The sequence below is a fragment of the Citrus clementina genome, unplaced genomic scaffold, assembly GCF_000493195.1.
Source record: "Citrus clementina cultivar Clemenules unplaced genomic scaffold, Citrus_clementina_v1.0 scaffold_6, whole genome shotgun sequence".
In the NCBI taxonomy this organism is placed as follows: Eukaryota; Viridiplantae; Streptophyta; class Magnoliopsida; order Sapindales; family Rutaceae; genus Citrus; species Citrus x clementina.
This window is the reverse complement of record NW_006262139.1, coordinates 15,162,889-15,178,964: the sequence shown is the minus strand read 5'-3', so window position 1 is coordinate 15,178,964 and position 16,076 is coordinate 15,162,889. Positions and strand designations below refer to the sequence as shown.

The 16,076-nt window shown below is 35.1% G+C and overlaps 4 protein-coding genes and 2 non-coding genes across 6 annotated transcripts; 3 read left to right on the top strand and 3 right to left on the bottom strand.

Annotated features, from left to right (window-relative positions):
* Positions 1 to 799: 799 nt before the first annotated feature.
* Positions 800 to 1,682, bottom strand: LOC18039694 (glutathione S-transferase U8). The gene is made up of 2 exons (XM_006429170.2): positions 1,368 to 1,682; positions 800 to 1,277 (listed from the first exon to the last, which is right to left on the bottom strand). Exons 1-2 carry the CDS (start codon positions 1,677 to 1,679, stop codon positions 927 to 929), a joined length of 663 nt encoding a protein of 220 aa, XP_006429233.1. The 5' UTR covers positions 1,680 to 1,682; the 3' UTR covers positions 800 to 926.
* A 3,233-nt stretch (positions 1,683 to 4,915) lies between these two features.
* LOC18039693 (rop guanine nucleotide exchange factor 7) lies at positions 4,916 to 8,269 on the top strand. The gene is made up of 7 exons (XM_006429169.2): positions 4,916 to 5,810; positions 5,896 to 6,012; positions 6,159 to 6,313; positions 6,619 to 6,693; positions 6,773 to 7,063; positions 7,145 to 7,501; positions 7,612 to 8,269. The coding sequence occupies exons 1-7, from the start codon at positions 5,204 to 5,206 to the stop codon at positions 8,134 to 8,136; spliced, it is 2,127 nt and encodes a 708-aa protein (XP_006429232.1). The 5' UTR covers positions 4,916 to 5,203; the 3' UTR covers positions 8,137 to 8,269.
* A 642-nt stretch (positions 8,270 to 8,911) lies between these two features.
* On the bottom strand, positions 8,912 to 8,983 carry TRNAP-AGG. Its single transcript has one exon. It is a non-coding gene; the product is annotated as a tRNA-Pro (tRNA).
* Positions 8,984 to 9,071: 88 nt separating this feature from the next.
* On the bottom strand, positions 9,072 to 9,143 carry TRNAD-GUC. Its single transcript has one exon. It is a non-coding gene; the product is annotated as a tRNA-Asp (tRNA).
* Positions 9,144 to 10,311: 1,168 nt separating this feature from the next.
* LOC18038249 lies at positions 10,312 to 10,791 on the top strand. Its single transcript, XM_006429168.2, has 2 exons — positions 10,312 to 10,654; positions 10,758 to 10,791. The coding sequence occupies exons 1-2, from the start codon at positions 10,312 to 10,314 to the stop codon at positions 10,772 to 10,774; spliced, it is 360 nt and encodes a 119-aa protein (XP_006429231.1). The 3' UTR covers positions 10,775 to 10,791.
* A 3,335-nt stretch (positions 10,792 to 14,126) lies between these two features.
* LOC18038248 (putative lipid-transfer protein DIR1) lies at positions 14,127 to 14,847 on the top strand. The gene is made up of 2 exons (XM_006429167.2): positions 14,127 to 14,585; positions 14,700 to 14,847. Exons 1-2 carry the CDS (start codon positions 14,243 to 14,245, stop codon positions 14,714 to 14,716), a joined length of 360 nt encoding a protein of 119 aa, XP_006429230.1. The 5' UTR covers positions 14,127 to 14,242; the 3' UTR covers positions 14,717 to 14,847.
* The last annotated feature ends 1,229 nt before the right edge of the window (positions 14,848 to 16,076 follow it).

The window sequence follows — 16,076 nt, the reverse complement described above, 5'->3', positions numbered from 1 at the left end:
GGAAGCTAAGATACGGAAGTTGTTTTCGATTCTCTTTCGATATCAAATTCTTAGCTAAGTTGTTATACTCGTTTATTTAGCCGTAATGGTAGGATGGAAACCAAAGTCTTGTTATTATAAATAAGCTCCAGAATATGAATAAAAGTATTGAGAATTCTAAACAACAATTATTTGGTCCTTTCTCGCCATAAGCAGAAAACTATCACTTGTGTTACGCGTGATCATTGGCTGTCTCTGACTGGGACCTATCAGTTCATGGATTTGTTATATGAGGAGAAAAGATGAATAAGCATATATATATATATATATGACATTCATTTATTGTTATTAGAGTAATGACATGTTTTCGAACTTGAGATATAAAATTTGTATTCCAAATGAAGAACCATATCATTACTATTGGTATACATATTATCCCTTGAACCTTCAATCCAACTCAAGTTACTTGTAGTTAAACTTTAGTGATGTGTCATCATTTTCCATTTTATTTACTGCCAAGTCATCGGTGCTGAGTGGCGGAATTTTAACTCCGAAATTCCCTCTCACAGGCATTTCATCAAACACCTTATTTCTTCAACGAGTTATGAACAATGGATTCTTTCTTAGACAAGTTTTTCTTTGGTTTTGCCCAAGCTAAACATGAGCTACCTTTTAAATTGTTTTAGTCTTGCTTGCATTTTATCGAAAAACCTGAAGACATAATAGAAAAAATCCAGAAAATATATTAAATACTGTCTTATTTCATGTCAAATAGAAAACAAGTGCAATCTGCCATAACACATCATATTTCAGTGGCCCAATAGGTGTGGCCGACACTAAAACCAGACTAAAAAGCGCCACATGACATTACATATATAAGGAAGCATAAACCACAACATGGGTAGCAAGAAGTAACATTAACATCACCCATATTTAGAATTAACATTCTAGTAAGTTATGGACACTCCATAACGAGCACGCATATAGGCAAGAAGCTTGTCTCTTGGAGGCAGATTTTCCTTGATAGCGCTGCAATTGACAAACTCTTCACTCCATTTGTATAATTTCGGATATTTCTCTTCTGTCAATAACTTAACCCCCGTGGCTTCTTCAATGATTCCGAGCCAAAAGCCTATGAAGTTTGCAACAATATCAACTAGCCCGATCATGTCTCCACCAAAGAACCTCTTATCTTTGAGCACATCTTCTAGCGTTTGTAAGTGCTCGGAGGCTTCTCTCGCAGCCTCCTCCCTTTCTTTCTCTTCACTCCAGCAGGCTTTCCACAGAGCAAAGATGCACTAAATTCATAACCGCAAGAAATAAGCAAAAGCACTGAAATTTAATTCAATAAACATATGTTTATGCATAATATTGTAAATTACATTAACCTTTTCATCGATGAACTTCGCCCAGAATCGCGCCGTGGCTCGTTCATAGGGGTCGTGAGGCAAGATGGGATTGCGTTCGTTCCAGGTCTCATCAATGTATTCGAGTATGACAAGTGACTCAGCAATTGGCTTTCTTTTGTGGACAAGAACAGGAACTTTCTTGTGAATGGGGTTGTATTGTAGAAGCAAAGGGCTCTTGTTAGAAAGATCTTCTTCTATGTACTCGTATTCGACTCCTTTCAGTTTCAAAGCTATCTCTACTCTGCAACTGAAAGGGCTTCCCCATAATCCAAACAACTGCACTTGAGCCATATTATATATGTTACTTTATTATTGTTTTGTGTTTGATTATCCATGCCCCATGCCTATTTATGGATTGATGATCAGCGTTTTGTTACTTAGCCACCAAGTTTCATTTAGCTCCTCTACAGTATTTATGAGATTTTGATCAAAATTGTCAACGGTTAGTAGTTAGAAAATTGAATACATGAACATTAAAAATTGAAAAAAATATACAATGGGGACGGTGATTTAAATTTTGATTATGGATTGATAATCCTCATCGTAGGACACCTCTCTCTCTCTCTCTCTCTCTCTCTCTATATATATATATATATAATGAGAAAGATTTTTTTATTTGGAATTAAAGTGTAGGACGGATTTACGATGCTGTAAATCGATTTTTATAATGTTGTAAACTGATTTATGGTACCATAAATCTTGCCTGAATTCTAAGCTCGAATTCAATAAACACTAAGTACGAATGATTCTTTAAGTTATTAAAATAAAAGACAAAAAAAAACATATTTCAATACATTATAAGATAAAATATATTGCATTGGAATGAATGTTTTACTTATTTTTAATTTTCATAAATTAAGAGTTCCTTTATTTTTTCATATATAAAAATTCTCAGATACCGACATACTCTTTTTTTTTTATGTGGACACACTATTTAGTCATATGATTTTAAAAAAATTAGTGTTTAATTCACTATAAAATCATATTATTTAATAGTGTGATTGTACTGAATCATAAGATCTAATAATATATCTTCATAAAAAGGAAAAAAAAAAAGAAAAAGAGGACGCTAGTATAAGAGAAACACTGTATACACACACACGCATTCCTTTTTTTTAGTGTAGATTATTCTGATTCATTTAGTCTTCATTGTATATATAATTTTCTGGGCAGTTTTCGGTAACTTTCCACGCACGAGTATAGAGCGAGTCCAAAAGACTTTGAAGATCCAAGGGATCAAAAGATCACTGATGATGCAAGCTATGGCGACTGTTTTGTTGCGGCAGATAAGCAGTTGTAATCCCGCAGGCTGAAATGGTCAAAGTTGAAGCCTGTTTGACCACCAAACTCAAACAAAATCTGGATGGACTTTTTTTTTTCATTTTGGATTGGGCTAAACTCAAAGCCCTTTTCTGATTGGCCCTTCAAGGCTAAAACAGAGTCCATGAGAAAGCCATAAAGATTCTGTCCTCTGTCAATTTTGTAGGATCTTGGGCTTAAATCTCACCCAACAAATTACAAGTCTTCCTAACAGGACATAAAAACCACCACACCATTTCTATCTAGCGTACGCAATGCTCCATCGACCGAGTCATGACTGAAAATTATGGACTAACTTTAGAATGACCTCCATTAATGGACCAATAAGTAGACTTGTATTGAAAAAGACGAAAACGAAAAATTCACCATCCAAATTTCATGGGGTAATAACACCTGCAAATTGTTATTCAAGTTTCAAAAACAGGATGAGTTATGGAAACACTATTTCAAACATTCTCATTCACTTCTTTCACGGGCACCCAGGCGGGTAATGCCATAAATAGTTTTACCCAACAGCTGGTAACAAAATTTTTTGAATAGATTCCAATTCCATGCACATTGTCTGATATGAGCTAAAAAGTTTGGCTAGCCCATTCGAATGTTCAGCATTCAAAAATTGAAATAAAGCCCGGATAAGAAGACTACATTTGGGCGTACACAAACACATATATAAATACACTTTTATAAAGAAAATAGATCAGTCTTTAAAACAAAGTTATATACCATAACTTTACTCTTTAAAAAAAAAAAAAAAAAAAAACCCAAAACTGAGCTTGCAAATGAAGTTTTCTGAAATTTTCCCTCTGGGGTATTTTCAAATTAAATGTCAACATCAGCTTAACAAACCTGGTAATGGTAGCCGTTGGGAGGAGCCTTCGTTTTCAAATGTGGTTAAGTTTGAACAACCGGCAGAATGATCAAAGATGAGAGAATTAAGGGAGCCGAAAAGCATCAAATCTTGTAAGGAAAGTTACAAAAAGAAAGACCAACCTGACGGGAACCAAAGCCATTAGGATCGTAAAGAGTGTGCTTAAATTAAATATTCCTGTCATGAGATCTTGATCTTGAACTACAACTTCAATAATGTCACTTTCGTTATCATTGTTGGTGTTTGTTATGAGATAATCATCAGGTTTAGTTTGTTGCACTCATTAGATTCCTATTCATAAATTATTTTCATCTTTCTCTCACACTTTGTTTATTTTTTAATGTTACTAGGAAACAAAAGTAATATCAAAATTAAGCATATGGCACAAGAAAGTAGCTTGTATAAAAACAAAAGTATAATTTATTTTTTTTTTGAACACCCATATGATAAAAATTAGAACTCCACTCATATCTTATAATGAAAAAAATTTAATGGAATCAATTCAGAGCATTAACTCACACATCTACTGCATATTTTGATAAGTTTATATTTGTGACTTATTAGAGAGGTCATCTATTTACACCAGAATAATTAGAAGAGACTGTATGGACTCACCAAGTGATTAGAGAGCTAATAAATTTGAAAATAACATAATTGGAATTACTACAGTGCCCTTCGAACCCTAAAAATATTGGATAATACTCGTAATAGAATAGCACCCTGCCCTTAAACCCTAATGATGTTGGAATTAATTAAAGTAATTTGTTGGCCATATCCAAGACACGTGCTATTGAAAAAACCCCTTTGCATTGATTAAATTACCAAACTACCCTGCCGTCCATCGGATTCCTGTTCATTGCCCTCCATGACAAAGCATCCTTTTCTGTTATCCTTTTTAGAACCCTTCAAACATAGGAACGATTATAGCCGATCAATTTCCAGATATGTTTTCCCACGGAAACTTGTCTATGAAAAAAATAAAATAAATTTTCATTTTCGATTACCATGCAACAAGTTGGCACTAAGGGAGTTTAATTAATTAGCAAAGGTTAGTTTAGTCCTTGAAGTTTAGAAATTAAAACGTAGCCCATTGTCTTGGGAAGTTCAAGTTAGAAACATAATGAAGGATAAATTGGGAGGCATCGTTGATAGATCCGTCGTTTACACGGTTCCCAATTTCCTATTGCCTTTACTTTATTATTATTTTGAACCAAACTAAGTGTTATTAATACACGATTATCATTATAATTAGGAGCCTTGTCTAAGCAAAAGCAAAGCCAAAGAGAGAGAAAAGGAGCCACAGATTCACAGGCATTTTATTTTTATTGACTCTCTCTCTCTCTCTGCTTTAAAAGTGAAAAATGGTGGCCTAAAATAAATCTAAGACTAAAACAGAGCTCATAAATATTCAAGGACAGGAGAGAGCCTCGAACTCTTGCTTCACATGTCATATGTTTTGTCAAGCATCAGTAATATTCACGACGAACTTCAGTGTGTAGTCTCTTACACATGATTTAAGCATAAATTTACAACGCTCCTTTCACAAGTAACACACATAATTTTTTTTTTCCCCTTTCTGTTTTACCCTTCAAATAGAAGCAGAAATGGTTCTTGAAAATGAAACCTTATGGATAGCGCTTTCATTCACCAAGAAGAAAGAGAAGACCCTCAACAGCTACAACAATGCTACCAGCTTAAGCCTCGTGTACCAGCAGTGAAGGTTAGAGGCTTTGATAACTCAAGCCCATTTTCTCTTTTCGGTTTCTGGGTGTCAAAATCTTGGAAAAAGTTTTACTGCAGAGTTGGATTCCCAAGTGGGTGTGGCTTGAAACGGCTTGAATGTAATGTTATGGTAGTGAACAATTCTGTTTTTTGTTCAACGCCCGAGCTAGTTGAAGAAGAGTTAGCGACAATGGAGGGTTTGAGTGTAGAGAAAACTGAAGGAAACGAAGAGATTAAGCATGAAGAGTTTAGTGAAAATGTGAGCAGAGTGGAGACATTTGGGGAGTCGATTGAACAGAAAGGTCGCGAGAGCAGTTCAAGTTCTGATTTTTTGACATCTGAGACAACAGGACATGAGGAGCAGAGCCACAGTAGCTCTGAGGAATCGTCTTCTCCTCCATTAGGGTGGCCTGTACAAAAAGCTGAGGCACAAGATAGTAGTAGTGTTGATGGTAATGAAAAAATAGAGAAACCACGTTTGGATTTGGAGAAAAAAGGCTCAACACTTCCGGGTATTTTCTTTTCTACGTTTCTCTTTAGACTCTATAATTAATTTCTTTTGATAATGTGTTTGATTATTTGTGATTGGCATTACAGAGGTTGAAATGATGAAGGAGAGGTTTGCAAAATTGCTGCTTGGAGAAGATATGTCAGGTTGCGGAAATGGGGTTTCAACTGCATTAGCTATTTCAAATGCCATCACTAATCTTTGTGGTACGTAAGCTAGCTTACAAATTTCTTTGCTTAATATATTGCTTGATGAATTTTCTATAATTATTGTATGTATTTGATGATGTAATTTTTGTGTTGGCTTTTCTATGATAGTGATTGCTCTTGGTCTGATCAATATTGCATTGCAGCTACCTTGTTTGGGCAACTTTGGAGGTTGGAACCACTTCCCCTTGAGAAGAAAGCCATGTGGCGAAGAGAGATGGAATGGTTTCTTTGTGTGAGTGATCACATTGTTGAGCTGACACCCTCTTGGCAAACATTTCCAGATGGTAGCAAGCTTGAGGTAAAGCTCTAAGCTTTTTATTTTCCAATAACATTGTTCACTTTTGAAATACCCCAAGTGACTAGCAATTGCTTTGCATTATAATATTTATTTATTTATTTTGAATTTGTAGCATCAAATTTTATATAAAACTCATGGGGTCATTCAATTTCATTGGATTGTACATCCTAATTATTTGTTTCTTAATTCACGACAGCTAACTGGATCAGTGTATGTGTATTATTAGGAGAAAAGCATTATCTCTGAGGGTCAGAAAAATGATATGCTGTAACTTGTTCTCATCATCTATTTGACATTATCTGCAGGTAATGACTTGCAGGCCCAGATCAGATCTCTACATTAACCTTCCGGCTCTGCGCAAATTAGATAACATGCTTCTGGTAAGATTTAGCAACACTTTTGACTTTGTAACTTGTTCCAGGTGAATAAGGTCATTCTGAATTCAATCTTTTTTGGCAGGAAATATTGGACAGTTTCGAAAATACAGAGTTCTGGTATGTTGACCAAGGGATTCTAGCCTCAGAGGCTGATGGGTCAACCTCTTTCCGAAGAGCCCTACAGCGTCAGGAGGAAAAGTGGTGGCTACCCGTGCCTCGGGTTCCTCTTGGTGGTCTCCATGAAAATACAAGAAAGCAGTTGCAGCACAAGCGTGATTGTACTAACCAAATACTAAAAGCTGCCATGGCTATCAACAGCATTACTCTAGCCGACATGGAAGTCCCTGAATCATACTTTGAGTCTCTTCCAAAGGTAAAATCCTCTACATATATATCTAGTGTTATGAGATCCAAATAGGCCGTGTTGTGAATCTTAGCTTTATTTTGGTTTCAGAATGGAAGAGTCAGCCTAGGAGATCTTATTTATCGATACATTTCATCAGATCAGTTTTCTCCGGAATATCTGCTTGAATGCCTTGATTTGTCATCTGAACATCAAGCTACAGAGATTGCCAACCGGGTAGAGGCTGCAATGTATGTGTGGCGCAAAAGAAGCAATTCTAAGCCTGCCAATAGCACAACCCGGTCCAGTTCAAAGTCATCATGGGGATTGGTCAAAGAATTTGTTGTTGATACAGAGAAGAGAGAATTACTTGCAGATCGAGCAGAAAGCCTCCTACTTTGCTTGAAACAGTGGTTCCCTGGTCTTCCCCAGACAACTCTAGATATGAGCAAAATTCAGTATAACAAGGTACGCATATCGTGCACCAGTCCAATAATTTATTCATAATAGCACTTTTAAATTTCAATGTCATACTAGATTGTTAGTTTAAACTAACTATGCCACACTGTATTATTTAGGATGTTGGGAAGTCCATCTTGGAGAGTTACTCAAGAGTTTTGGAGAGCTTGGCATTTAACATTGTGGCACGTATTGATGATCTACTTTATGTGGATGACCTGACCAAACATTCAGACTCTTTCTCTCCAATGTCAAAAGGTGGTATGATTGCTCATAAGAGTATCTCAATCCCATACTCAGTGCCTTTCTCGAGCACTCCATATAAATCAGCTTTCGCTACACCAACCCTTTCACCAGCACTCGTTAGCCCCGCAAAGGGAGATATATCTCCATTCCGCACGAGCAGCAAGATTCCCCAGCGTGGTATGGGTGTGAAAAAGGCATTGACAGATTATCTTAGCATTGAGAACAAAGGGAAAGATTACAGCAATTCAATTGATGAAGCAGATTCCACGTTAAACATAATTCGAGAAGCATCTCCATCTCAAACTGAAACAGAATCATTTGAGTGTACAAAAAAAGCAGTAAGCTCACCAACAAAAAACCGAGTTGTGGAGGAAGGGATTTTGCGGATGGGATTATGAGCCAAAGCTTTGAGAGCTTTTCACTGTACTTAGTTATTTGATGTATACTTTTCATAGCAATAGGTAAACGTTTGGATACCGAGAGCTTATCATGATGTTAAAATCTGTGGTAATGAGATACCTATAACGATAATGAGTCCAGTACCTCTTTTTCGTAATGGCTTATCCAGGAATGTGCTTATATATGCAGCTATTCCCTTAGAATGATAGAATCAGAAGGGCAAAAAAGTCTGGGCCGGCCCAGGTCCACCCTAGGTCCGTGGGCCTAAAGCCCCGCCTGTTAGGGTTGGATATGGGCTCAAAAAATGTAAAGCCCGCATAGATCTGAACAAAGGCTTAACAAAAAAGCTCGAACTTGACCTGAGCTTTTTTAATTTATAAATAAAAAATAAATTTAATTAAAAAAAACTCAAAATACTAAATTAGTTTAATTTTTTATATTAATATTTGTTATTTATTAGGTTGTATTACTAATATTAGACTATTATTCTATTATGTATTAGATAATTATCTTTAATTTAAATATTTTTTAATTAAAAATAATATTTTATAATTAATAAAAAAGCCTGAGTCCGGCCTAAGCTCATCCATCCAAATTGGACGGATTTTTAAAGGGTCTGAATTTTATTTGGACAGTGTGAACTTGGGCATGAGCTTCGAAAAAGCCTGACTCAAGCCCACAAATTACCACCCCTATAAGGTAAAATAAAACAGTTCAAACTTCAAAAATAAAAAAAATGGGTAAGATGATGAAGCAAAAAAAGAAAACAGAAATGGGGCATTCCGAGAATTGAACTCGGGACCTCTCGCACCCTAAGCGAGAATCATACCACTAGACCAAATGCCCTTGTTGTGGACTCGACTTGAGGGTGTTAAAATCACAAATATGATCAAAACCAAATCACCACCACCATGGGCCATACAAAAATTCAGTACGCCGTTGCCGGGGATCGAACCCGGGTCACCCGCGTGACAGGCGGGAATACTCACCACTATACTACAACGACTTTGCTTGGAGTATTTCAATACAATAAAATTATAATTAAAATTTCATGTACGACCGAGTTCAGCAAACTGCAACGCTCCTGTTCTTCCCCTCAAGCGGTCCTGGGTTGGCCCACCTCGCCTTGATATAGTTATTTTTTTATTGTTTCAAACACTCGATGCAAAGTCGTTGTAGTATAGTGGTGAGTATTTACCGCCTGTCACGCGGGCGACCCGGGATCCCCGGCAACGGCGATATCCTATTCACCAATAAATATCTGAGCCCACTTCGTATTTTAGGATGTGGTAAAAACTATGTTAGATTATCTGCCTTTAATGTCTTTGTTCAGCCTTTTTTTTTTTTGTTTTGGTGGCTATGTTCATCCTAGTAATAAACTGACATTCATTTAAGTTCCCGTTTGCTAGTGCTGCGCTGCAGCAGCCAAGCAGCTACAAACCAAGAACTTTTCACTTTAATTTGCGCATGGAAGTGCTGTAATTGTGGTAGCCAAGCCATGCCATTGCGCACCACTCCCAAACAAGGCCTTAGTATCATACATCTTGTCATCCAACAAATGAATGAAAGTCATAAAATGTGTTCTTTTGCATGCAAAAGTTGAGAAATGGTACTATGAACCATTTGAAATTAACCTAATTTGGTTAGAGTTTTAAAGTTGGTCTGCTCGTTCCATGAACCTTAGATATTGGCCACGCCGCAATGTGGTCTGTCGTAGGTAGTAATAATTTGGTTACACGTATCCAGAGAATGATAGCTTTATTGAAAGAGGCTCTCTAGTTTTTTCGCCGTTGGTGATTAGTAATGGAGTACTTCTAGATTTGAAGATGAGTTGGCTTCATACTGAGCTTTTGGAGGCCATCAACTGCTATTCAAATGGCAACATCTGGAAAGATATAAAAATGGGATCATATTTATATGGAAAATATATATCAACCCTTGATTGGACAAGAAGGACAAAATAAACATTGCGACTCACCAATCTTCCTGAAGCCAAGTGCTCCCAACTACAACGCTTTAGTGCCGCCTCCATTCGGATTAGTGGGTAATGAGTGTGACCACTAATATAGAGCTCATTTTGCAGTATAAAAACTCTCGACTATGATAGGGCTTTAGCATCGTGGGGTATATAGTTGAGGATTTACTTTGCGCATTGTGAAAAACAGAGGATCGAAATGGCTGCAGCTTCACTCAAATTCGTCTGCCTTGTTGGCTTGCTTCTGGTTGTTAACGTTGCCACATTTGCAAGAGTTTATGGGGCAGGAGAATGTGGAAAATCGTCACCAGATAATGAGGCAATCAAACTAGCTCCTTGCGCAACGGCTGCACAAGATGAGAAAGCTTCTGTTTCTGGAAGCTGCTGTGCTCAGGTGAAGAGAATGGGACAGAACCCGAAATGTCTCTGCGCCGTTCTGCTTTCGGACACCGCCAAAGCATCTGGAGTTAACCCTCAAGTTGCTATCACCATCCCCAAACGCTGCAACTTCGCTAATCGCCCAGTTGGTTACAAGTGTGGACGTAAGTGTTCTTGATTAGTTCCTAGACTTTTTTTCTTGGCCTTTTAAATAATTTTGCCTCATTAGTCACTAGCTTCCTAATTTCATAATTGTTGGTTTTGCAGCTTACACACTGCCTTGAATTGGAATGAATGGCCATGGATTGAAGTCACTGGGTTTATGGTGACTGTTACTTTATTAGCTTGTATGTACTTCTAGCAATAAAAGCTAGCAGGTTGTAATACAAAGTGAGAATAATGAACGTTATCTATTTCACTTTTGCTTTTCTTTTTCAAAATCAATCATGCATGAAGGACCAATCAAAGATGTCACAGTAATTAGCCTAAAAACATTAAACATCCAATACAATGAATGCAAGAGGATATAACAAAAAGATGACACGAAACTATTAGTGGTTCGTCCTTTCAGACCCACAGGCCACATCCATGAAGAAAACCGATCGCTCAGATACCATTTGGCATTTGCTGTCAATCCTCAACTAACTTAACTAACTTTTTAGCCACTCAACTTTGGCACGTCAGCGTCCGCCATTTCCGCTTTACACAAGAATTTTGAGCCGTTTCGAAACCGTTTTTACTCAGTTCATTCAATCAAGAGCTAAGGTCGTTGAAAGATTTGACCAATTATGACCAGTGGTGGCCCATCCAAAGATTTTGTTTCGGTACAGGCTAAAATGAAGAGATTGTAAACTTAAGGAGGCAGAATATAAAATCTATAAATTTATGTCACCCAAATGTAAAATTTTGAAAAGAAATTGATTGATTTTCTGTTAGCTTCCTCATCTTCCCTGCAACACTTTCGACCTGCGTCCTAGCCCCTTACCAGTGACCTTAGTGTTTTTTTTTTTAAAATTGGACACTGTCACTACAATCAAATTATAATTTATATTATATAAGATTACTACTAATATTGACTATCAAACTAATACTGAAATTAGTTTACATTAAATTTTATGAAATACTTTCATATTTTTATCTTCACTAATATTTAAGAGACGTTTCACTTAATTATGCAAAGATTACCCCAATTTAATTATTGCATAATTGAAGGAGTGACGCGCTCATAGTGCTTTATTGGGCTCAACTTGTGAGAGTAGCATGACTTCATTTTTAATTTGTCTCTTGAGACCCTTCTTTTATTTACATATTGTAGCGGTGTTTTTCACTTTTTCTTTACCTTCACGAATAAATGATAGTTTTTTTTTTTTTTTGTGCTTGCTGTTTACTAAGTGCTTAAGTGTAAAAAACACTCTAGCTCTTAAGTAAAATATAGGGTTGTGTATTTAAGAATGATGAGCTAGAAGAGAATCTTATTCAGTTATATAAGAGTGTATTTATATTCTTAACTTGCGGAAGAAACTCATTATTTATAAATACATTGTTGGAGGTAGATTAGGGGACTTAATTTCTGCTTTTGAATTAGGACCTGTAACATTATTGTCTTATTGATAAGGGCCCAATATTTTGGGTATTCATAAGCACTCTAGAGATACGGCTACTTCAAAGTTATCGCTGACGCCAGTGTTATTTAATAAGGCAAGTGGCTTTTCCTATATTCCTTTGAAGGCCCTCAATAGAAGAGCTTCGGTGAATGGTTATTTTATTCTGGGACAGGTCTACATTTTAGGGTTTGGGGGCAATTAATCCTACTCAAAATAAATTTGTTTTAATTTCCTATTGGAAAAATTATCTTTGAGTGGGGTAGTTTTGTAAATAAAAATTGATATTAGGGTCAATTTTATAAATAAGCAATTTTAGCTGTGGTATTGCCCTTATGAATCAAGTTTTTAAATTCCCCAATTTAGGGGCTGTTTGCTTTTTTTTTTTAATACTTATTGACATAATTGATTTAATTCAGCAAGTTAAGACACTAAGTCCGGTTTTTTTTTTAAATTAATGAGAATATTAGGTCATTAAGTTATTAAGTCAATTTTTTTTTGTTTAATCTAAAAAATTTGAATGATATCATTAAAAAAATTCTCTAAAATTTTCCTATTAATTAATTAATTTTCATCCTTATTTAAATAAAATCTAATAATTAGCGATATTACCCATCTTTATAACTTGTGATAATATAGTGGTAGACTATTATTATTTTTTTATCCTTTTATTTTCTTCAAATTAGCATTATTTATCTTCACAATTTTTTTAATGAATTTTTTCATATAAAAATATCATAAACTACAATAAAATTAATTAATATATACCAATTTAAAATATTAAAGGTTTGTATTTAATTGAATATAATTTATGTTATAATAATATATTATCTTATTCATGTTCATTGAGATGTTTATTAGTTGTTTAATATTTATAATTTGTAATAGTACAAATGTAAAAATATTAGTTTTCAGATTTTTTAAATTAAGAAATAAGACAAATTTATATTTATTTTTAACAATTCAGAAAAAAAATATCATTTAAATTCAGACATTCAACTCTATTTAGAATTCAAACTAATTCATGTATATTTAAATTTCAATAAAAAAAAGGCACCTTAGTAATTTTATTCACAAGTTGGGAAATGTGTCGCACTATAAGAAGGCGATAAAATGTGACAAACTGACACCTAAACATATCATTCCAATTTTTTAGTTCCAAAATTGCCCTATTCATCTAGTGCCAAGGAAGACAACAGCCGAAAAAGGCTCAGGAATGGTGATGAGGAATCTCTTATCGTTATACATAGTTTTTTTAGTTATAAACAATGTGGGATTTGCCATAGAGAAAATTAAGTTGGATTCCTTTTCACATCGATGCGTATATATAATTAAATCAACTCGAAATAATTAAATCAACTCACATTTCGATCCTAGACTTTTTATTCATTGATAATTTATCCAATAAAAGAGAAAATTTTGAAAAGTGATATAACATGTGTGAAAATTGGAGACCTTGTACAGCAATTTACGTCCAATACACTTTCACTCTTAGGAACTTAGAAAATAGAACGCATTTTGGAAGGAAACCCTTCCAAACTAAATAAATGCATATGATAATTAATCAATAGCTATTTTAGCTGAAACATTACATGTTCGTTCATAAGTTCACGGGACAGAATTGAGTTTAAAGAAAATATTATCCTTAATTGCACAGTTGGCCTGCTAGTAATTAAGAGCACAATTCAAGTTATCTCAAGGTTGCACGTACATTTCCACAAAAGCAAAATGTTAGCTTTATTGAAAGAGATTCTGTAGTCTTATTGCTGTTGTTGTTGGTAATAAAATTCTAGATGTGTAGTGAAGATGAGTTGGCTGCAAATAGAGCATTTGGAGGCTTTCCATTGTTAATAAAATGGCAACATCTGGGTACTTATCAACTGGGTTCATTTTTATATGCAAATACCAACTTTTGATTAGACCAAAGAGAGCAAATTGGGCATCACTTACCAATTTTTATGCAGCAAAGTGCTTGCAACTATAATGTGTCAGTTAGTGCAAGCTCCATCATGATTAGTGGATAATGAGTGCGACCACTAATACAGAGCTCATTTTTGCAGTATAAAAACTCTTGACTAAGACGGGGTTTTAGCATTGTGGGATATATAGTTGAGGATTTAATTTGTGCATAGTGAAAAACAGAGGATCGAAATGGCTGCAGCTTCGCTCAAATTCATCTGCCTTGTTGGCTTGCTTCTGGTTGTTAACGTTGCCACATTTGCAACAGTTAATGGGGCTGGAGAATGTGGAAAATCGTCACCAGATGATGAGGCATTAAAGCTAGCTCCTTGTGCAGCGGCCGCACAAGATGAGAAAGCTTCTGTTTCTGCAAGTTGCTGTGCTCAGGTGAAGAGAATTGGCCAGAACCCGAGCTGTCTCTGTGCAGTTCTGCTTTCGGATACCGCTAAAGCATCTGGAGTTAACCCCCAAGTTGCCATGAGCATCCCCAAACGCTGCAACTTTGCTAATCGCCCAGTTGGTTACAAGTGTGGACGTAAGTAACTAAATAGGTTTTTTGGCTTTAATTATTATTTTTACATTGCTTTTTTTTTTTTAAAAAAAAAAAAAAAGAAGAAAACTAATAATATCGTAATTGTTTGTTTTGCAGCTTACACTCTTCCTTGAATCGGTAACACGCTGGAATAAAGAATTAAAGACCAGGAATCATAGTCACTAATCTGATGGTGACTATATATGTTGCTAATTTAGCTTGTATTTCTAGCAATGAAAGCTAGCAGGTTGTACGTATCTGTTATGAGAATAATAAAAGTTATCTGTTAATAATGGAAGTTATCTGTTTGACTATGCTTCAGTAATCTTCTTGTTCTAAGTACTCACTCTATTGCCTTCTGACCTTAGTTTGTATATAGTTTAATGACATCAATATCTAAGATTTTATCTTACAACAAATAAGTATAAATATAATGTGAACATTAAGTGTGAACATTCAAAAGGTCCAAAAATTTTAGTACGTGCTATGAGATATGTTTATCCATCCATCCCTTAATAAAAGTAACGTGCATTTCACGCTAATCACTTTAGCAATTGAATAGTGAAAAGTATCATTTTTTTTTTCCCCCACACTTGCGCATTCGAGGAGTGCAATGCAAATCGCAACTTCTTTCACTGCTCAAAGCTGGTTAATTGCTTCCTGTAAATAGCAACCAATCCTTTGCAATCTATTTAGAGATTCACAGAGAAAAGGAATGGAAAGAGGAGGTTTAAAATTTTCTCTTATCAGTTATTATCGTTATGTCTCTTTAGCTTTTGTGCATTTAAATTATTTGCTTGCACAGTTTAGATATTCCACACTTAGATCCACAGTAGCACGAACTGTTTTGAGGAGTCGCGAGCTTTTTGTGGCAGCCTTCTTAGTGTGTTTGGTTTGTTATCTTTTATGCAATCTATATATCTATACATACACCCAAATCAAAAAAAAAAAAAAAAGGAGACCCAATAAAATCTCATTCTTTACTAATTAATGTAATATGATATTTTTATAGAATGAGAAATGATCAACTTTCATATTTCAATTAATAAATGATAAACTTACAAAGTTAGGATACAAAATTTATATCTCAACTGATGTGGCATACGATCTCATATTTTCGTGTGATAATTAATTATTGAACATTATTACTTCTCATTCAAATAGTGAATTTATATTAATGTTATATTAGTTGAGATACAAATCTTTGTATTTATAATTGTATCGTTACTTTCCATTAAAGTTGAGTCCCTTAGCAGCAAAAACAAAAGAAATAAAAAAAAAATTCCGTAAAAATCTTAGGTACTAGAAAGCTTTTGCGCCTTTTCCATTCTCTTCCCATTAGCAATTGAATTTCTCATTAAATTTAAATCCCCATTTTATCAAACCTCTTAAGTATGTAAACATCCTCTTAAATATGTAAACATGTCATGTGACACATAAATTTGTTACATTAAGAACTCGTTTATGATGGCTATGAATGGGTATCTACACATG

Coding starts and splice junctions, on each gene's coding strand:
- LOC18039694 (XM_006429170.2), bottom strand. CDS start 1,679: ATGGCTCAAGTGCAGTTGTTTGGATTATGGGGAAGCCCTTTCAGTTGC. Junction 1,278..1,367: donor CGAAGTTCATCGATGAAAAG/GTTAATGTAATT, acceptor TTATGAATTTAG/TGCATCTTTGCTCTGTGGAA.
- LOC18038249 (XM_006429168.2), top strand. CDS start 10,312: ATGGCTGCAGCTTCACTCAAATTCGTCTGCCTTGTTGGCTTGCTTCTG.
- LOC18038248 (XM_006429167.2), top strand. CDS start 14,243: ATGGCTGCAGCTTCGCTCAAATTCATCTGCCTTGTTGGCTTGCTTCTG.
- LOC18039693 (XM_006429169.2), top strand. CDS start 5,204: ATGGATAGCGCTTTCATTCACCAAGAAGAAAGAGAAGACCCTCAACAG. Junction 7,064..7,144: donor ACTTTGAGTCTCTTCCAAAG/GTAAAATCCTCT, acceptor TTTTGGTTTCAG/AATGGAAGAGTCAGCCTAGG. Junction 7,502..7,611: donor GCAAAATTCAGTATAACAAG/GTACGCATATCG, acceptor TGTATTATTTAG/GATGTTGGGAAGTCCATCTT.